This window comes from Canis lupus, chromosome 26 (genome assembly GCF_048164855.1).
Source record: "Canis lupus baileyi chromosome 26, mCanLup2.hap1, whole genome shotgun sequence".
Taxonomy (NCBI): Eukaryota; Metazoa; Chordata; class Mammalia; order Carnivora; family Canidae; genus Canis; species Canis lupus.
Window position 1 is genome coordinate 23,590,459 of NC_132863.1, and position 21,929 is coordinate 23,612,387.

Genomic DNA, 21,929 nt, shown 5'->3' on the forward strand with positions numbered 1-21,929 from the left:
ATTGTTCAAGAGTGTGTTGTTTAATTTTCACATATTTGCGTTTTCATCTTCCCCATGTTTTGTTATTGATTTCTGGTTTCATTCCATTGTGATCAGAAAAGGTACATGGAATGATTTCAGTCATCTTAAGTTTGTTAAGACTTATTTTGTGAACCTACCATGTAATCTGTCCTGGAGAATGTTCTGTGTGCACCTGAGAAGAATGTGTATTCTTCTGCTATCAGGTGGAAGGTTCCATGTATGTCTGTTATGTCCATTTGGTCTGTAGTGATTTTTGAGTCAGCTATTTATTGATGTTCTGTCTGGAAGTTCTAGCCGTTATTTTAAATAGGGTATTGAAATCCCCTACTATTACTGTATTGCTGTCAGTTTCTCCCTTCAGATCTGTCAATATTGATTGGCTTTATACCTTTAGTGCTCTGATGTTAGGTATGCATATAATTGTTATATCTTACTGTTTCAACTCTTTTGTCACTATATAATGACTTTCTCTATTTCTAGACACAGTTTTTTTAATTTAGATTTTTAAAATTTATTTATTCATAATAGAGAGAGAGAGGCAGAGACACAGGCAGAGGGAGAAGCAGGCTCCATGCAGGGAGCCCAACGTGAGACTCGATCCCAGGTCTCCAGGATCACGCCCTGGGCTGAAGGCAGGTGCCAAACCTCTGTGCCACCCAGGGATCCCCTCTAGACACAGTTTTTAACTGAAAGTCTATTTCGTCTGGTATGAGTTTAGCCACCCCTGCTTTTTCTTTTGGTTACCACTTACATGGAATATCTTTTTTCTGTCCTTTTATCTTCAGCGCATGTGTGCGATTAGATATAAGGTGAATTTCTTGCAGACAGCAAATCGCTAGATCCTGGTTTTTTGTTTTTTGTTTTTTAAGATTTTCTTTATTTATTCATGAGAGACAGAGGCAGAGGGAGAAGCAAGCTCCCTGATCCGAGACTTGATCCCGGGCTCTGGGATTATGCCCTGAGCCGAAGGTAGATGCTCAACTGCTAAGCCATCCAGACATCCCTGGATCTTATTTTTTTTTTATCCATTCAGCCATTCTCTGTGTTTGGATTGAGAATTTAATACATTTACTTCCCAGGTTATTCTAATATGCATCAGGATTAAGAACCACTATCCTAGATGTACAGATAGAGTATGAGATAATAGATGTTCTCAGGGAGTCTCAGACTAGGTTCTGGGAGGTGGAAAGGTGGGAGGTATCAAGCACTCCTTAAATTTGAGGATTAAAAAAAAAACCGGATTCTCAAGGGGACACAACAAAGATTAAGAACCAAAGTATTCAGGGGTGCCTGGCTGGCTTAGTCAGTGTAATATGTGACTCTTGACCTCAGGGTCATGAGTTCCAGCATAGTTAGGCATAGAACTTAACAAAAAAAACTATGGCATTCAGTTTGTGTGAGTGGATAGTTTTTTTTTAGATCAGAGGTTGGTTGGTGTTTATTATTAATTTGTTTGACTACTCCCATAACAAAGCTAGGCAAGCAATTAGTGCAGATAGAGAGATGGCAGAAACTTAAATGACTGTAATTCAACATGAAATGTACTACAGTAATGCCTTAGATTAGTGCATATTTAAATATGTCTAACTTAAACACTAATCCTTGAACATGTATAGTTGTGAAAGTTCAGTTGGGTATTGGGTATTTTCCATTCTTCTGCCTCAAGTGACATCATAGAGATATTTACAAGGTGCCTTGGGAAAAAAAGGAAAAGAATAATTCCCCTTGTGGAGATCTGAGGCATTCTTGAAAGAAGAAACATTTCCACTGGGCCTTCAAGGGTCGAGAGAACTTGAATAGGGTGATGGCACGTGTCAAAAACAGCTTGAGCTGAGGCTTGAAGGAAGCCTCACTTGACAAGTATGCTTACCAAAAGCCAAGATGATCTTCCTGAAGGCTTAGAAGGGAAAGGTAGAAGGTGCTGATAGAAAGGTATCTTGGGACCAGCAGGTGGAGGCCCTTCCAAACCAAGCTAGAATTACTCCATGTTTAGAATGATGGAGGGTTTTTTGTTTGTTTGTTTTTGTTTTTGTCTTTTTTGTTTTTTGCCTGATTTATCTTACTATTTTTTCTGATATGATAAAATCGCTTTATAACCCCCTAAGAAAAATTAGAAAATAGAGATATACAGAAAGGAAGAAGGTCCATCACTCAGGTAACCCATTTTGCCTGCTAAACATTTCTCTCAAACATAACTGTCTTAAAAAGGGCAGATCCTACTATGCAGTGTTCTATCCCCTGCTCTTTCTACTTAAATCTAAAGCTTAAACATTTGTACTTAAGAAATATTTTGAGTACATGAATAGGTAAGTGGATATACCATAATGTAACCCATTCCACTAATAATGGATATTTTACTATTAAAGGCAGTGAACAATTCCACTATTTTATTTATTAATTTTTATGTTATGTGTTTTTTTAGAGAGTGAGAGAACATGCATGCATTTATGTGAAGGAGGAGGAGGGGCAAAGGGAGAGAATCTCAAGCAGACCCTATGCTGAGCACAGAGCCCAATGCAGGACTCGACCTCATGACCCTGACTGAGATCATGACATGAGCCAAAATCAAGAGTTGGACACTTAACCAACTGAGCTTCCCAGGTGCCCCTGATTTCACTATTTTAAATAACGCTGTGGTGGGGCAGCCCAGGTGGCTCAGGGGTTTAGTGTCGCTTTGAGCCCAGGGTCTGATCCTGGAGTCCAGAGATCGATTCCCACATCAGGCTCCCTGCATGGAGCCTGCTTCTCCCTCTGCCTGTGTCTCTGCGCCTCTCTCTCTCTCTCTCTCTCTCTCTCTCTCTGCGTTTCTCATGAATAAATAAATAAATAAAATCTTTAAAAAAAATAAATGAACGCTATGGTGAACATCCTTTTATGTACATTTTGGGGTATTTGCCATATTTTTCTTAACATGTCTCAAAGTAGAATTGCAGGTTAGAGTATGCACTTGGGGGGGGCTTTTGATAGAGTGCCATATTGCCCCCCTAAGGAGTGTTCTAAATAATTATCCCTCCAGCCCTATGAGAATATCTGAATAGTGACATTTTCATATATAAAACTGACAGTGTCTTTTTTTTTAATTTTTATTTATTTATGATAGAGAGAGAGGGGGCAGAGACATAGGCAGAGGGAGAAGCAGGCTTCATGCACTGGGAGCCCGACGTGGGATTCGATCCCGGGTCTCCAGGATCGCGCCCTGGGCCAAAGGCAGGCGCCAAACCGCTGCACCACCCAGGGATCCCGACAGTGTCATTTTGATGCAGTCATTTCTAAACTGGACTTCTGAATTTTTTGGTTATCACCTTATATTATTCAAAGATTATAGCACATTAAGGAAATACCCTTTGCTATTTTTCATCTGTTAGATCCTTGCTCTAAGATCAATTGATTTGTGGTTTACTGGTAGTATCTTTGTGTGAGGATTGTCTGTTTTCTGCATCATCTTTCAAAAATTCAGAGTTCGGGCGCCTTGGTGGCTCAGTCAAGTGTCTGCCTCCAGCTCAGGTCATGATCTCAGGGCCCTGGGATCAAGCCCTAAGTCAGGCTCCCTGCTCAGTGTGGAGCCTGCTTCTCTCTCTGCTTCTGCTGTTCCCCCTGCTTGTGTGTTTTCTCTCTCGCTCACACTCTCTCTCTCTCTCAAATAAATAAAAATCTTAAAAAAAAAAAATTCAGAGTTGGGTTGTTTTTTTAAAAAAACAAAATTTGTGTGGCAGTTTATGCCAGTACTGCAGGATTTGTTTTCCTTGTATTTTAGTTAACTGGAATTCAGGTACAAAGAGGAATTAGGGGAAAGAGGATAGGGCTTATTTCTCTTACTCAAAACACTCATATTTCTAAAGACTGACCAGTGAGGCCTCGCACAGGGTTCCAGGAAGGGTGGGCCAGAATCTTCTGACAACAGGTCAGTTGGAGGAAATAATCTGATTGAAAGGAAATCAGATGCTAGAGGCAGCCCACAGTCAGTAGACTTTCCATCACAGAAAGAAAGAATAAATTCTGTTTTTGTTATTGCATTCAAGGCAAACCCATACTACTAAGCCCTTCCCCTTATGAATACATAAAATGTCTCTAGAGGGATTTTCAAGGAACTGGTGTTAGCAGTTGTCTGTGGGGAGCCCAAGTGGGAGGAAGATTTATTTTTCATGGTATACCCATTTGTACTGTGTTTGAATTATTTACTATAATTGTGCTACTTTTTCAAAACATTTTTAAAGCTGGTTATTTCTTATTTATTAAAAAAAAAAAGATTTTATTTATTCAGAAAGAAAGCACAAGTAGAGGGAACGACAGGCAGGATGAGAGGGGGAAGCAGGCTCCCCACTGAACAGGGAACCTGACATAGGGCTCGATCCCAGGACCCAAAGATCATGACCTGAGCCAAAGGCAGATGCTTAACCAACTGAGCCACCCAGATGCCCCTAAGCTAGTTTATTTTTTAAAAGCCTTGCCCACTCGTGGTTATATGAGATGTTAACATTAGAGGAAACTGGGTCAAGAGTATATGGGAATTCTCATAGTATCATTGCAACTCTTCTGTAAATCTGAATTTATTTTAAAATGAAAAGGTTTTAAGGGACAGAATGTAGAAAGTATTCTTTTCCTATATAGAATCTTACCCCATGATATAATTTTCTAACGTCCAGTCTTGTCATTTCTTTTAAAGATCTTGCTTTTACCTACTCTGAGTTGTGCTGACCCCTTGATTACTGAATACAATGTCTTAGTCATCTTTCAGTGTTTTTATTGCACTGTTGTTTCTTATTTCATAATGAACATCAGCTGGCAGACACTTATAAACATTCCTAGCAAATCAAGAGAGAAACATTCTGAATTTATTACTTTTAAGACTTTGACCAAGCTATGTATCTACAAAAAGTACACCAAGCTCAGAACCTTAAACATTTTTTTTTTAAGAATTTTATTTATTAGAGAGAATGCGTACATGCGGGGGGGGGGGTGGCAGCAGAGGGAAAGGGAGAAGCGGGCTCCCCCCTGAGCTGGGAGCCTGATGTGGGGCTCCATCCCAGGACCCTGGGATCATGACCTGAGCTGGCAGATGCTTAACTGACTGAGCCACCCAGGTGCCCCAGAACCTTAAACTATTAAAGCCATTTTTTCTTAGCTTGTGCTGTTGGTAAAAATGGAGATGAGTCTACATTTTTGGCAGGCCCCACGAATGATTCTGATTCCTTATGAAACTGAGTCCAATAAAAGTCATCTGAGTGCACATATGTGTGCTGGTGTGTGCGCTTGTGTGTGTGTATGGCAATAACTTGAAGGATAGAGAGGCTGTGGAGGCAAGGTGATCAGAAGGCCACTGACCAGTGTCCAGTGAGGGGAAACGAGGGTCTGAAGTGCTGTACCAGTATAGGGGATAGAGGGAGTCCGTGATCCAGGTGTCTGGATAAGAGTTCCTTTTTCACACCAGGTGGAGAGAGGGAATCAGGAAGCTCTTCTAGTTCCTTGAGGGGTTGACACATGTGAATGAAGGGAAAGAGAGGTTTTGATGGAGTGTGTTTCTTGAGGCCCGTAGCTGGTCTTTCTTTTTTTTTTTTTTTTTTTTCCGTAGCTGGTCTTTCTTTCTTTTTTTTTTTTTTTTAATATTTTATTTATTTATTCCTGAGAGAGAGAGAGAGAGGCAGAGACACAGGCAGAGGGAGAAGCAGGCTACATGCAGGGAGCCCGACGTGGGACTCGATCCCGGGTCTCCAGGATCAGGCCCTGGGTTGAAGGCGGCGCTAAACTGCTGAGCCACCAGGGCTGCCCATAGCTGGTTTTTCTTGCCTTTAATCCCCAGATGACTCTCCTGCATGCAGGTCATTTACTGAGTGCCTATTGAGTGCCAGGCAGTGGGGACACATAGTCCTTGCTCCCACAGAGAGCGCATTCAAGCAGAGGGTGACAGACTGCACAAAGAAACAAATGCATGTTGAATATGTCAGGAAGATAAGTCCAGGAAGAGAAATGAAGTATGGGAGTGGAAAATGGGTAATGGGAGTTCCGAGGGTGCTGTTTTAGATAGGCTTGTCGGTGAAGACTTTTCTGAGGACCTAACATTTGAGAGAGACATGAATAAGGGATGAGATTAGCCCCTCAGGTGTCTATGGGAAAGGCATTCTGGTCAGGGTGATGGCCCTGAGGGTTAGAGACAGCAAGAAGGCCAGCATAGCTAGGGCTAAGTCAGGAGGAGTGTGGTGAGTGATGGGGTCAGTACAATCTGGGAATGGCTTATAGGAAAATATATTTGTAACATAGGAGCTTCCTGACCAAGTGAATCTATTCCTGTATAGAGAAAAGGGAATCGGTGGAATATTGTGGAGCTTTGTTTCCTGCTAGCTATGTTGGAAAGCAACACAACATATAGTGGTGAAAAGAACATTGGTCTGGAAGTGGGAAGCCACAGCTACTATAGCAGTCTTCCCTTTTGCCCCCGTGGTAATTACTTCACTCACTTTGTGACTCATTTCTGGAAGTGCAGAAGGAGTGCCTTGTGGGACTCAGGGGTATTTGGAAGGTGACACTTAACAGAGTGTGGGTGAGGCTGGGTCAGTTAAAGCAGGTGCAAAGGTGCTATGACTTGATCTGCCTCAGAGAGAGATTTACAACTTTCCTCCATTCCAACTATGATCTCTCTTCTTCCAAGCAGGATTGGTTGCTGTGGTCCCTGTTGCTTTTCTCTCTCACATGTGATACACGCGCCTTCTATGTTCCTGGGGTCGCACCAATCAACTTCCACCAGAACGACCCTGTAGAAATCAAGGTAGGTGCATTTCCAGACTGTTGAAGCCTCTGTGCTGGGCAGTCTGGCTGGAGGACCCCAGTGAGATGATCCTGTCTGTCCCATGCTTGCGGAGAACAAAAGCTAGTGCCGGTGACTGGCAAAAACAGGTTTGCTACATGCTATGCTGCTGGAAGGGGAGTGCCCTCAGGAGCCCATGGTTCCAGGAGCCCTGCCTCTTCATCCCTCTCTCCCCCTCCGCAGGTTTTCCCATGTGACTGTGTTCTTGATCTGTGTCCCTCTCTATCTGGCTCTGGCTCTGGCTCTGGTTCTTTCCATGTCTGTGTTTCTCATTCTCAACCTCACACGTGTCTCTGTTTCTAGTTACATCTATCTGTCTGTCTGTCTCAACCCACCTCCCTATTTCATTGGCTCCATCTTCCTTTCTGTTCCCAGCTTCTCTCCGCATGACTCAGATTGTCTGCGCACGCACAGCCTATTAGGGCCTCTGTTTTCACTTGCAGCTTCTGCCACCAGCTGGATGCTCCAGTTCAAGTTTTCCAGACTGCATCCTGCCTGTCTGAGTGGTAGTATATGAAATGATTTTAAGTAGTTGACAAATTTATTTTATCTTCATACCTATTTTCTTTTAATGTATACTAAGAAATATAGCTGCTACTTTAACTCATGATTTTACAGCTGCTGTTGGTTTTCCGTTTGTTTTTTTTTTTGTTAAGATTTTATTTATTTATTCATGAGAGAGAGAAAGGCAGAGACACAGGCAGAGGGAGAAGCAGGCTCCATGCAGGGAGCCCAACGTGGGACTCAATCCCGGGTCTCCAGGAGCAGGCTCTGGGCCAAAGGTGTGCTAAACCACTGAGCCACCCGGGCTGTCCCAGTTTTCCATTTTTAATGGTGATATAGTATTAGTTCCTTAAATAAATGTATTTCCCTAGAAATGAGTCAGATCCAAATAAAGAGGAGAATCAGTGATACATAGGTAAGGCATACTGGTGCATGAACAATTTAAGGCAAGAGAGAAGCCATCCAACCAGGCACCTTTGCTTATTTATTTATTTATTTATTCATTCATTCATTCATTCATTCATTCATGATAGACAGAGAGACAGGCAAAGACACAGGCAGAGGAAGAAGCAGCCTCCATGCCGGGAGCCTGATGCGGGACTCGATCCCGGGACTCCAGGATCGCGCCCTGGGCCAAAGGCAGGCGCTAAACCACCAAGCCATCCAGGGATCCCTGGCACCTTTGCTTTTTAAGCTAGATGCCTACCGTGGATCAATCAACTGGCAAAGGTGGAGAAGGAGTCACTTAATATATGGTTACGGGCAGTGGGCAGGGCTGGCACCTTGATTAATGGCTCTTTAACAGTGCACTGTGTTGGTGGCATTCTTAGAGCCCCAAGCAGGGGGAGGAGTTGGTGGTGGATCTTCTTGGATCTGGTTTCCCAGGACACAAACTCCAAGGCAGAGATACGGTGCCGTTTTACTGGGTAGGCTCACAGGGTCAGCACTTGGGAAGGAGTGAGGGAAGCAGGACTAGACAGAGAGAGACATTGAGCTATACGACAGAGGCCTGTGGGGAGCTCTGGAACTGGAATGGCCAGACCTTTGGAGTTGTTCCAGATTGAGGCAAGAGGACTGGTTCTCTGTATCCCTCCATGAACCAGCCATTGGATATGGACTGCCACTAGGGAAGGGGTGTAACCTTGCATAAGGGCTCCCAGCCAAAGGGACTCTTCTCTGTCATCACCCAAATATAAACCACTCTTAATGCTTTGGTATTTTTCTGGGTTGGGTTTTGTTTTTTGTTTTTTTTCCTGTGCAGTGTTTACAGTATAGCGCCCTTGGCATTCTCTCACCTCAGTAAGTCCCCAACTACTTGACTACCATACTGTTCCTCCCTCGGCAAAGTAATGTGTAGTTGAAATTTTTAAGTAGTCCTTCACATCTTTAGTGATTATGTAAAAAGGGTTAACGAAACTTATAAAGTTATGAAAATAAATTCTGCTTTTAAAACAAACACACTTTTCTGCCTCGTTATTGTGTTGTTATGAACCATGTTTTTACTGGTCTGTAGAACCAAAGCAGTAAGGTTGCATGAAGATCAAGTGTTTATCTTTTCCTGAGCATTGCAGTGTTCAAAAGGAGAAGCAGAATACAGGGTCACAAACACAGATGTGCCATCATGTACATGCCCCTTTGCCACCATATTAGCAAAATTACAAATTGCTACATGTTATGCTTATTTGGGGCATCACATACAAGCAGCTTGTGATTATCCAGTGGGAATTAACCAGTTAAGAGGATAAATATATAAATAATACGTTTGTTTAAAAAAAGAAAGAAAATTGCTAGGAACCAAGTTCTAAAACAGCTGGGATCTTCTCTGTCCCAATCACTGCTGTGTTACCAGCTCCTAGTACATAGCCTGGTATGGTGGATAAATATGTCTTACAAATAGCTGTTAAAAAGCATCTGATTTAGGGGCATCTGGATGGCTTTGTCGGTTGATTTTGGCTCAGGCCATCATCTCAGGGTGATTGGTTCGAGCCCTGGATCAGGCTCCATGCTCGGCGTGGAGTATGCTTCAGATTCTTTCTCCTTCTTCCCCTCCCTCTGGTGACTCTAAATAAATAAATAAATAAAATCTCTTTTAAACAGTGCATTTACCACTAAGCAGTAATTATCAAGGAAACACAATGTTACATATGTCACGTTATTGTGAGCATATCTCTTCCTCCAGGTCAGACTTGTAACTTTCAGAAGGAGTAATTAAAGTAAAATTTATTGAGGGTTATTTACATACCAGGCATTATTCATGACTTAACTCAGATGTCCCCCAAGTACCCTCTGAGGTAGCCACTTGTATTTTTTACAGATTTATTGTGTATTTTATAGACAATAAAACCAAGGCCCAGGGAAGTAAACGACCTTGCCCAAGGTCTTGTGGTGAGGAAGAGAGGGTTAATTCTTAACTATTCCATCTCTTAACTTCTGCAGGACTCTTCTAGTGCTTCTGCCAAAAGCCCCTCTCCAGAGCAAAGGTTGTGGCATAGAGAGGAGAGGGTGGCTCTGGCTTCCAGTCCTGCCAGGCTGGGAATGTAAGAGCGTACACTTTGGTTGGAGGTGGGAGGGGCGAAGGGAACATAAAGATGGGACAGTAACTTATTGGCCATTTTGGCACAAGCAGTTCATGAAATGCTTAATAGAAGTCCTCAGTCCCTTAGTCCAACATCTAAAAACCTCGGAAACCCAGTTTTCTAAACTCCTCCTAGACAAGACTTGACCTGAAATGTCTGACTTTATTTATTTATCCCATGTAGAGTGAGTATTTTTGCATTTCTGTGCACAAGTAGTCATTAAATATGGGTACTGCCCCAAACCCAGCTGGGGATGTTGTCCATACTGTCCTTTTAAAACCAAATGAATTTTAAATAAGGATTGTGGACCTGGATTCTAAAAAGTATTTCTACTTTTTTAGATGTTGCACGAGGAATGGTTGGTAGTTTCTAAATACCAAAGATAATTTCATTTGCATGTGGACCAGAATTTATTTTTTGCAACATTTTGATCAGTTCTGTTGATCAATGGTTTGGCATTGCCCATGACTGTCATTGTTTTCAGAGCTATATTCTGTGTGCATGCATCACTTCCTAAACGTTCTCCTTCATGGTCTTCTGAAACCTTGTTTTTAATGGTTGCATAATATTTCATTGAATGAGTATATTATGGCTTATTAAGTGGTGGGGGCTTATACTTGTTTTCCCATTTTTTCCTTTCTTCAGTCATTCAGCAAACATTTAATGAGCGCTACTGTGTACCTGGCTCTGTAGGTCCTTGCCTTCATGGAGCCGCTTAAATTCTAGTGAGGGAGACTGATTTTTTTAAAAAGCAACAGGTAAACAAAATATGTTTTATCAGATATGTTACCTAGGAAACTACATGTGTTGGAATAGAGCAAACTGGGGGGACTCCCTTAGATGAGCTAGTTAGGGAAGGACTTCCAGACAAGGAACCTTAAGCTGGGACGTGAATGTGCGAAGGAGCCAGACAGGCGTGGAGTCAGATGTGGAGAAACAGCAGGCTCAGAACCTGAGGCAGGAGAGAGCTAGACAGGCTCGAGGAACTGCAGGCAGGAGAGCACTGGGGTTATGAGAAAGGAGTGAACCTCTTTGTTCCTAAGGTTTATCTCATTTGGAATTATTTCCTTAGGAAAGACCCCCAGAAGTGAAATTATAGAGTCAAAGGCTATCAGACCCTCAGTATATATTGAATTTGGTTGTGATCTTAAAATCTATCATGTAGTCTAAAACTAATGAAACATTAGATAATTCAGAATTGTCGACCATATGGTACATATTATTCTACAGTTGTAATCTGCTGCAGTTAGTTTGCTTATTTGATAATATTACCGAGTGTACCAACGATGTGTGGGTGGCAGGGAGGATTATTGAAACTGCCATCTGGGTTTCTGAACTGAGGAACAACAGCCTCTCTTCTCCCACTAGGCAGTGAAGCTCACCAGCTCTCGAACCCAGCTACCTTATGAATACTACTCGCTGCCCTTCTGCCAGCCCAGCAAAATAACCTACAAGGCAGAGAATCTGGGTAAGTTCTTTCTCACTGTCAGCCTGTCCCAGAGGGGAAGCCACATCTTTACATGGAAATGATAGCAGTTAACCCTGACGTTACTGCATGCTACACATCGTTCTACATAATTTACGTACATATCAGCTTATTCAAGCCCCATAACAACCCTGGGGAGGTAGTTGCTGTTTTTATGCCCATTTTACAGGTCCAGTGACCTGCCTCTGGTTATGTTTTTAATTAATGGTTAAACTAATGTTGCAGTCCACGTAGTCAGACTTCAGAGTTTCTGCCCTTGGCTTCTGTTCAGACCATCTCCCTTGATTTCTAGATATTCTAGATTTCCTTTCATGGCTTCTGTTACCTCCTCTGCTTCTACTTAAAAGAGTGAGTGGTTACCTCTGGCCCTGAAGGAAGCAGAGACATCAATGTAGTTCTTGCTAAGTGACTGTGCAAGACTTGCCTCAAGTAATGTGTGAAGCACCCAGCACAGTGTCTGGCATGTGTGTTCTATAAATAGTAGCCATTTTTATTCTAATTAAAATAATTCTCCATTTGGTAGAATTTCAGGCTTAAAGCAAAAGACATTCAGAAGCCTCTATTCCCGACACAATTATTAGTACTTACCCTATGCCTGTCTCAGTGTTGAGTCCTGGAGATATGAATGTGGAAAGATGCTGTCCTTGACCTCAAGGAACTTCAGAGAATTTCCTCTTAGAGCTTAGAAAGGAGAAAATTGGTTCTTGAGCAGGCCTCTAAAAGGACTGACTTCTCTGTCAGAACTACCCATGACTCAGATATTTCCAGAACCTAGCTGGCAGGTATATCTATGGCCAGGTATTAGGTGTCCCTTGCAATCAGCTTAACCAAAAGCAGACAGATCCTCCTATCCCTTCATCTTGCCTTGTACTGTTGTCTCGGAGCATGGGCTGACTTCCACTGACTATCTGGGCTGCTCCTCCTGCCTGTCACTTACCCTTCTTTTCCCTTTCCATACCATGTTGTCCTCTGGCCACCTTGTCTCTGCCTGAGAAACCTGACTGGCTTTGTCCTCCGGGCCTCTTGCTACCGGGACTCTCGGAACAGCTCCTTCCTTGCCCATGAGCTGGTGTGGATTTGTTGGCCAGCAGGTGGGCTCACCTCACCTCTGTGTGACACTGGTGACTTTCAGCTCTCTGAGCCTCTGCAGCATCTTCCTTAATTAAGCTGGGGAATGTTCCTGTCTCATAGAAATGGGACCTTCTATGTACGAAAGTATCTCATATTGCCATTTGTATCTCATTCTGTCTTTGTGGAGTGCCTGCCTTCACAGCCTATGGGCTCTCAGAGTGGAGAGAACATGCTTTACATTCCCCTCTCTCCCCCTCTCAGTCAATGTTAGTATCCTAGGTACTAGGAGTAGATACATCCTGTTGAGGTAGATACATCCTTGATTAAGTACCTTTTAGATGGCAGGCCTTATGCTATATGTTCTCATCATCACCACCGTTAATACTTCAAGGGGCTCTCATTGTGAGCCAGCCGTTTTTCTAGGCACTTCTGTGCTTTAACTTCGTTAATTCTCACAACAGCCCTACAAAGTAGCTCCTCTTACTGTCCGTTTAACATAGGTATGGGAAGTGAAGCAAAAGAAGGTACAGTTCCTTGCCCTACTCACTCACCAATATGATTGCTCCTGTTTCATAATAGAGGGAACAGCAGCTCTGAGGGTTTAAAAGACTTGCTCCACAGGTCACCTGGCCAATAGGTAGAGAAATTGACATATTAATCCAGGTGGATTTTTTTTTTTTAATTTTTAAAATTTATTTATGATAGTCACAGAGAGAGAGAGAGAGAGAGAGGCAGAGACATAGGCAGAAGGAGAAGCAGGCTCCATGCACCAGGAGTCCGACGTGGGATTTGATCCCGGGTCTCCAGGATCGCACCCTGGACCAAAGGCAGGCGCCAAACCGCTGCGCCACCCAGGGATCCCTCCAGGTGGATTTTTTTACTCTAAAGACAAAATTCTTCCTGTTGTCCAGGCTGCCTTCTCCAGAGAGGTTCATTTGGGCTGTCTGAGGGCTGTGCTCCTAGTGATCACACTGATGGAGATTTGTATCACGGTGTGTGTGGGAGTGTCTGTGACAGATATACTGGAGTACGCATCGGACTCCCTTAGAGCGTCCACATTTGTAGCTTGTTGCTCCTTTAGCCTGGATGGTTATCTGCTCCAGCCATAAAAAGTTAAAAGGCTGGACCCCTGGGTAGCTCAGTTTGTTAAATGTCTGCTTTTGGCTCAGGTCATGATCCCAGGGTTCTGGGATCGAGCCCCATGTCAGGTTCCCTACTCAGCAGGAGTCTGCTTCTCATTCTTGGTCTTCCTCTGCCTCTCTCCCCACTGATGTTCTCTCTCTTTCTCAAATAAAATAAAAAAAAAAGTTAAAGGGAACATTTGCATATTAGAAATGAGCTGTTCCAGACCAGCATGTCTTTCTTGGTGTAAATTTTAATTGGTGTAAATTTCTTTTTTTTTTTTTTTAAGATTTAATTTATTTATTCATGAGAATACACAGAGAGGAGAGAGAGGAAAAAGGCAGAGACACAGGCAGAAGGAGAAGCAGGCTCCATGCAGGGAGCCTGACATGGGATTTGATCCTGGGTCTCCAGGATCAGGCCCTGGGCTATAGGCAGCGCTAAACCACTGAGCCACCAGGGCTGCCCTTGGTGTAAATTTCTAAATACCAAGAAGTGATACCTACTTACTTGGTCTACAACCTCGTTCCTCTCCATACATGTTCTTCCTTTCCTCATGTGAGCTCCTTGTACACTAAAAAAGAAGTGGGCAGTAGGGAATGATGTGGAGGAAGGAGCCCAAGATCTTAGCACTATGACAGTCCCCTCATATGGTCATGGGCAAGTCACCGTCCCTGTCTGGCCCTAGTGTCATCTTCTGGAAAATGAAGAGGGTGACCCAAGAGTCATTTTCACAGCAGACCATGCAGATGTCTTTTGGGATCCTCACTCTCCACTGGCCAGTCTATCCTGGGATTCTGTAGACTCAGCTGCATCACTAGGCATCTGAAATGGGGGGTAGAGGAGTCCCTCTTCTCCCCCTCTCCTCAGCAGCCTCATCCACACTTGACCAGGCTGCAACTTTGTGCAGTAGTGGAACTTGGGCCCTGCCACTGGCTGTATGTATGCCAACAGCTCACAGCTTCCATCCATAGCCCTAATCTCTTTCAAGCCCTAAATTTGGATATCTAATCACCTGCTTGACATATCCAAATGGTGGAAAAAATGGCTAAGGGTAAATGTGCTCCTCTGTGTGTAAATGTGTATCAGTCAGCACCAGGTCCCCTAGTGTCACCTCCTATGTCCACGTGCTTGCTTCCACCCTAGTACGGGCCAGCCACCGTCCCATCCTCGCTCACTTGCATGACTGGCATCGCCCCAGCCAGTCCCTTGTATCTTCTGTGTTTTCTTCACAAAATAGCCAGAGTGATCTTTGTGTCGTCACAATCAGGTAGTGTCTTCTTCCATTGTTAGAAACCCTTCCTGGGGTTTTCTTGCTCTCTAGATAAAAATCGGACTTCCAGCACAGCCCATGGGCCTCAAGGTCTAGCTCTGGCTCATCATGTGGGCTCACCCAAGGTCACTTTCTCACTTTGTTCTCTGTGCTACAATCACACAAGCCTCTCAAGCTCATCACACTTCTCTCACCCCAAGGAGCTTTTGCACATACTGTTCCTGCTGTCTAGAATGTTCTTCCTCTCTCTACATAGTGAATACCCCTCTTCGTTTAGAGCTCACTTCAAACATCATTTCCTCAGAGCAACTTTCCTAGACCTGCTCCCTGTGTCTAGAACAAGTTCCTCTCTTTACATGATGTAGTCTCCATGAATATGTTTGTTCAGCATTGCATCTTCAGGGCCCAGCACATAACCAGTACCAGGTACCTGCTGGGAATGAGCGAAGGGACGAAGGAAGGAATGGCTGACGAGTCACAGCATGCCATCTCAGGCAGTCCTTCCCAGTAGGCCAGTGTTAGACCCTGGGACTATGCAGGCACTGGTCCCGCCTGTTGGTTTTGGTCAGTCTTCAGTCTTCCCATTTCACATCATCCCAGTAGAATTGTTAGAACAGCTTAGAATGAAAGTGCCGTTGGTTGTCGTTGCCAGTCCCTCACTGTTCCCTCACCTGCTAGTGTGATGCCTTGGAGCAACTCTGACGCAGTATGCTTGCAGTGGGTATGCTGCAAGTTCGTTAAGTAAGAACATGTTTTGGCTAAAAATCACAGGTGCTGGGTTTTACCTCACTTCCCTCCCTGCCTGAACTGGGATCTGAAGCAGGGAAATCAATGGGAAACATAGTCTGCCCTTAAAAGAGCCTACGAGGTGGCAGAAACTTAATATGGCAGTGCACTGTGCTGTGCGGTCACATCACTGGTGTGTGCAAAGGTGAAGCAGGGATGCTCATGATAAAGATAGTGTATGTTGCCAGCCTGCTCTGCGCCTTGTTCCTCATACTATTATTATCCCCATTGTACAGATACAGAAATTGAGGCTCATTGAGGTTAAGTATCTTACCAAGACTGCTAAGATAGTAAGTGACAGAACCAGGGCTCACTAGGCAGTCTTGTCTTCACTGTTGCATGACACTGCCTCTACGCAGAGGGAAATCGCTGGAGAGAGTGACGAGCTCCAGAGGTCAGGAAGGGCTTCCTGGAGGGGGAAACAGAAGCTGGGCTTGAAGGGTGAGGAGGAACTTCCCAGGAACATAGGCAGGAAGAGGCACTCCGGGCAAAAGAGATGACATGAGGCCCAGAGGCAACTTTGATGTGCCCTGGAGTCTGGTGGTGGTGTCACAAAGGGGGCGGAGAGGATGACATGTGGGAGATGGATGGGCCAGCTCTCTGCAGGTAGCGTAGAGCACTGAATGCCAGCTACAGAACTGCCGAGGGCCCCGCGAGTCAGCACTGTGTTTCTGCGGCTCTGCTGACCTCAGCAACCTCAGGGCTGAAGCTCTGAGATCCATGTGTCTCTCTTACGGCAGGAGAGGTGCTGAGAGGGGACCGGATTGTCAACACCCCTTTCCAGGTGCTAATGAACAGCGAAAAGAAGTGTGAGGTTCTATGCAGCCAGACCAACAAGCCAGTGACCCTGACCGTGGAGCAGAGCCGGCTTGTGGCCGAACGGATCACTGAAGACTACTATGTCCACCTGTAAGTTGTCCTCTTCTCCCTGCCAGCCTCGAGTTGGTGTCGGGGAGGGCACTGATGGGAGAGGCAGTCCAGAGGGACTGAGTGGGGCCTTGGGTTTCCAGCATTGCCGACAACTTGCCTGTGGCCACCCGGCTGGAGCTCTACTCCAACCGCGACGGTGATGACAAGAAGAAGGAAAAAGATGTGCAGTTTGAACACGGCTACCGGCTCGGCTTCACGGATGTCAACAAGGTAGAGTGTCTCTGCGTGCTCGAAGGGCTGGGGGTGTTTCACTGGTAAGTCATGAGCACTTGGGGCCATAGGGAAGGGGGAAATACTTAGCTCTAGGTTTCTAACAAAAGGTGGGATGGCCAAGACAGGTTTCTCTTTGTGCCCCTGGGTGTGGTCTGTTAGAGTAGCTGCTTTTGGCAGGAAGTGGAAGGCCCAGTCCCTCAGAGGAAGATTCCATATTTATAAGATTAAAACAAAAAAAAGGATTTCATCAGTATGGAGGAGAGAGAGCGAGGTAGTATAGCAGTCAGGAGTGTGCTGGCTCCCTGAGCATTGGGTCCCACATCCACCAGCTCCTGGTTGTTGAGTGCCCTTGAGCCTGCCTGTTAACTCTCTGGGCCTCTGATTTCTCATCGGTAAAAAAGATGCAGTGTCCATAGCTGCCCTTTTTGTTATGCAGAGTGAAACAGAAAATTTGTGTCTGCTACTTATAGTGCGCAGCCTCTGAGAAATATGCTAATAATGGCAATGATAGTTAACAGTGATTCTCCTTTCTGATTCTAAACTGAACACCTTCTACGTAGGGAATAAAGGAAAATTTGACCTTTTGAGGCATAGGCCCTGCCCTCAAAGGGCTTCTGATCCCAATGGGGAAGAGAACTGACCATGTAAGACCCTGCATCTTAAGTCCCAGTTGCCATTTGCTGATGGTGCTAGTGCCATGACGATCAAGGCCAGCAGAGTTCAGAGGAGCCTGTTGTACATTCAGGTTGTCGTGGAGGAGGGGGGCCTCGGAAAATAGGAAGGCTTGAGTGGAGTGGAGTCAGGGTTGGCATTCTAGCCAGAGTGAATGCCAGGGCTAGAGCTGCTGCGTGGGGACTGTTCATGGGGCAGGGGAGGCTGGGGGGGATCAGGTGAACTGGATGTCTGAGAACATGATGGAAGGCCTAAGGGATCCGGGCTTTTATCTAGTAAGCCCCAGGGAGCCCTGGAGGGTTTCTGAGTGGGGAGTGCTGTGAGAGCAGTGTTTTTGGCAGGTGGAAACAGCTGGGCCTACTGGACAAGAGGAAGAATCTGATATCTGGGATGATTTTCTGGTTGTTTCTCGACTACTAGGTATTTTTTCTCCCTTGCTGTTTTAGATCTACCTGCACAATCACCTCTCGTTTATCCTTTACTACCACCGGGAGGACCTAGAAGAGGATCAGGAACATACATACCGAGTCGTCCGCTTCGAGGTGATTCCCCAGAGCATCAGGCTGGAGGGTGAGTGGGGAGGTATGGCCAGAGGGGTAGGGCTGGATGGGCCTGGGCTTCCATACCCAGGATCTTCTCACACTTGATTCTGAGATGGTTGATAGGCCACAGTGTGGCGTATGGGCCCAGCCAAGGTAGGGTCGCTGCATTCCCGTGAAACAAGGTGAGGAGTGAGAGGAGAGCTGACATCTGTTATGTCCTGGCTTGGCACCTTCCCGGTTTACTGCTTCTCACAACCCCTGAAAGTGTGTGGTGATTATAGACAAGGAACCAGAGGCTCAGAGAGGTTGGTGACTTGGCTGGGCCTCTCATGAGAGCCAGCCAGCTTACCCTTGGCTGAAGAGCAAGGTGAAGGGATACAGACAGGGCAGTCAGGTAGCTGCTTTCTGTGTTTCCTCTTCCTCTGACTAAGTCATTGGCACAGACTAGAGTTGGCCCAGGGTCAATAGATGTGCAAGAATCTGAGAGCCTAGCCCTACGGGCCCAAAGGGAGCTGGTTTGGCTTCTCACCTGTCTGCCCTTTCTCCCCACAGGGCACATTTCAACTCAGCAGGCTTGGCCTTTGTCCACAGTATTGGTGGGTTTCTGGCCTTTTTTTTTTAAAGCTATGGAACCTAGTTTTGTTTTGTTTTGTGTTGTTTTGTTTTGTTTTTTAAGGTTTTTTATTTATCTATTTTAGAGAGAGAGAGAGAGAGGCAGAGACACAGGCAGAGGGAGAAGCAGGCTCCATGCAGGGAGCCCAATGCGGGACTCGATCTTGGGTTTTCAAGATCATGCCCTGGGCTGAAGGCGGCACTAAACCACTAAGCCACCGGGACTGCCCCTAGTTTTCAAACAAAATCATACCCAGAAATCTCATAATAAGACATAGGTCTTGTGCTTTCAGAGCAGTATACTGCTCTCTGTCTGATGAATGTCATGAACACAGCTTTATGTTTATTGCCTGATGATTTTGACATCATCTCTCCCTTCAACTATTTCCTCGAATTTAGAGACTCCATCTCCTTTTCTCACCATTTTCTCTCCAGCACAGTACTGGGCACATAGTAGGTGCACATTATATGGTTGTTGGTTGAATGGATGAACAGGTAACAGGATGAATAAATGAAGAAAGAAGCATCTGAGTGATTGAATTGCTGAAATGCCAGGACTTTGGGGACTGCATGAATGAGTAAACTCATGATAGCATGAGTCGGTGGTGGTTTTTCCTCAGTGGAGCTGATTGAGTGAATATATGAATGTTTGAATTGAGCAAAGAGAGATTGATTAAATGTGGGACTCAGACCCCCTTGCACACAAAGGCTCTTAGGATGGTCAGGGCTCTGGGGAGGAAGTTCTACAACTGTGTTGCCTATACTCAGACCCTGGGTTCCAGCAGCAGGCCTCTGAGGGCACCCACCCCCACCGCCAAACAGCCTTTGGGTAGAGGCACTGGCCCCCACAGGAGCACGCTGAGTCTCTGTCTCTCACAGACATCAAAGCAGATGAGAAGAGTTCATGCACCCTGCCTGAGGGTACCAACTCCTCGCCCCAAGAAATTGATCCCACCAAGGAGAACCAACTGTACTTCACCTACTCTGTACACTGGGAGGTGAGAAGGGGCTGGAGCCCATGGCAGGGGAGGGGAGTTCTGGTCTGGCAGGAGCTGTCTAGGAAGAATCCTGACTCTTAGGTGCTGCTTTCCCACTTTCCCTCCCTCCACTCCAGGAAAGTGACATCAAATGGGCATCTCGCTGGGATACTTATCTGACCATGAGTGATGTGCAGATTCACTGGTTTTCTATCATTAACTCTGTTGTGGTGGTCTTCTTCCTGTCAGGTGAGAGATTGATGGGATGGGAGGGGGAGTGGACAAGAGGGTGAGGGATGAAGGTCTGAGGTATCATATGACTCAAGGGGGACTTCTAGAGTGCTCTTGGGGCCGAGTATAGGTCAAAAACAGACATCAAGGCTCTTGTACTAGGCATCAGGCATGCAAAGGTGAATAAGATTCAGTCTCTACTTTGAGGAGCTCCCTAGGGAAAGATGGATATATCTCTTCATGGACACCTTCACCAATTCATTAAACAAGATTTCGTTGTTAACTATCCCATACAAGTGCTATGCCACATCCTAGGGATATGGTGTTGAGCAAACCCAGCCCAGTCTGTGCCCTCACAAAGTCTGTTCTGGTGGTGGGAGAGAGAAAAAAGCAAAGAAGTGGTTGAGTCCAGATAGTGATAAGTGCAAAGGAGCAGATGAACAGGGTGACCAGATACACAGCCATTGAGAAAGGATGAAGGCTGCTTTAAAGAATACCTCTGTGAGTGAGGAGGAGCCACCATTCAGAGACCCAAGGAAAGACTAGTCCAGCCAGGGCCATGGCCCTGCAGTGGGACAAGCTTGGGGAGAAGCTGGCTTGCAAGCCAAGGGGAGGGTCATGGACAGAGGTGGAGTGAAACCAATCATTTCAGTATCAGATGGGAAGTAAAGATAATACTAGCCACTTTTTATTAAATGTTTACTGAGGGCCCAGCCACTATGTTAATAAGTACTTTACAGACCTGTTAATCCGTCAAGATCTACGAGCTTTAAGTTAGCTGAGGTCATACAACCCATTGTCTTAACCACTATGCTGTGCTGCCTGGAGAGGAAACAGGGTGATGTGGAGGTACACATGGGGGGGGGGCTCTGAACCATTGGGGGTTGTTGAAGGCAAAGATGCCTGGGATAAGTCTTGAAGTAGGAGTGGGAGTTAGGGCAGAGTGGGGCATTGCAGGCAAAGGGAACAGGAAACAGCCCCAGTGGAGGTATGGAGGCTGTGAACTGATGACAAAAGTAGCAAGCAAGCAGGGGCAGCGAGGTAAGCCTTGGGTGGATGTGAGGCTGCAGACGTCAGGGGGGCCCAGACACCGAGCCGCTGTGGTGCTATTCTCCCTGGAATAAAAAACGATATGTCCTTTGGCTATCCGTATGCATCCCAGTGGCTCTTTCCTTCCCCTACCAGAGGAGTGACCCTCCGTGTGCCCCTCTCTGGATAGCTGGGGTGGAGCTCTGTTCAGCAGAAGTCCCAGAGCAGCTGCACAGCCAGTTCCCACTGGAGGAAGCCATGCACGCCAGCCATCCCCCAGCAAAACTCCAAGCCCAGGAGGGCATGTAGCCCAGGAGACTGCACCAGCAGTGCTAACGCCTCTTCCTCCCCACCCGTCTTTTTCAGGCATCCTGAGCATGATCATCATTCGGACCCTCCGGAAGGACATTGCCAACTATAACAAGGAGGATGACATTGTACGAGGTCTTGGCTGGGGAGGAATGGACTTGGGGAGGGAGGGCAGACTAGCAGTAGAGTTCTGGGCTACCAGACTGGGGGACAGGGTGGTTGTGGTGGTGGTGATGGTGTTGGTGATGTATGTGTGTTTCATAGAGTAGTTTGAAAAGGAAAAAAAAAATGTTTAATGACCCAAAATGATAGAGATAAGTGTTGTTCTAATTTCTAAACATAAAAGCAATAGCAGAAATCACAAGAAGAAAACTTAATGAATACATTAAAAATTTGAAAACTAGGGGCACCTGTTGGCTCAGTCATGGAGCCTGCATCTCTTAATCTCTGGGTCGTGAGTTGAAGCCCTATATTAGGTATGGGGACTACTTAAAAAAAAAAATCTAAAAACTGTTCTGCATGTCAGAATATATAGCTAAAACAGAAAAGTGCCAGAGATTACTTATAACAAACTTGAAAAAGGTTGTAGTTAAGAGAGCTGGTTTTAAAAAGCCCCCAAATCTCTAATTTGAGAATGAACAAAAAATTTACTGACTAAGAACTATACATGGCTAATAAACATGTGAAAAACCATTTTTATCTCAGGGATAACCACCCTCCCCTCCCAAAGGACAGATTCAAACAATTATGAGAAGACAATTTTGGACCTTCAAATC

The 21,929-nt window shown here is 45.3% G+C and overlaps 1 protein-coding gene and 1 long non-coding RNA gene across 4 annotated transcripts in view; one reads left to right on the forward strand and one right to left on the reverse strand.

The window, feature by feature from the left end:
- The window catches only part of TM9SF4 (transmembrane 9 superfamily member 4), a 51,420-nt gene that overhangs the window by 14,813 nt on the left and 14,678 nt on the right, over window positions 1-21,929 (forward strand). For all 3 annotated transcript variants that reach the window (XM_072800520.1, XM_072800519.1, XM_072800521.1), the window contains 8 exons: window positions 6,668-6,781; window positions 11,269-11,368; window positions 16,379-16,547; window positions 16,649-16,778; window positions 17,900-18,023; window positions 19,487-19,605; window positions 19,722-19,833; window positions 21,211-21,281. In XM_072800520.1, the coding sequence (XP_072656621.1) occupies window positions 6,668-6,781; window positions 11,269-11,368; window positions 16,379-16,547; window positions 16,649-16,778; window positions 17,900-18,023; window positions 19,487-19,605; window positions 19,722-19,833; window positions 21,211-21,281 (939 nt within the window). The remainder of the gene's footprint in view (window positions 1-6,667; window positions 6,782-11,268; window positions 11,369-16,378; window positions 16,548-16,648; window positions 16,779-17,899; window positions 18,024-19,486; window positions 19,606-19,721; window positions 19,834-21,210; window positions 21,282-21,929) is intronic.
- LOC140618297 (uncharacterized) lies at window positions 8,118-16,308 on the reverse strand. Its single transcript, XR_012018482.1, has 5 exons — window positions 15,913-16,308; window positions 14,090-14,153; window positions 13,009-13,083; window positions 11,975-12,067; window positions 8,118-9,385 (listed from the first exon to the last, which is right to left on the reverse strand). It is a non-coding gene; the product is annotated as an uncharacterized lncRNA (long non-coding RNA).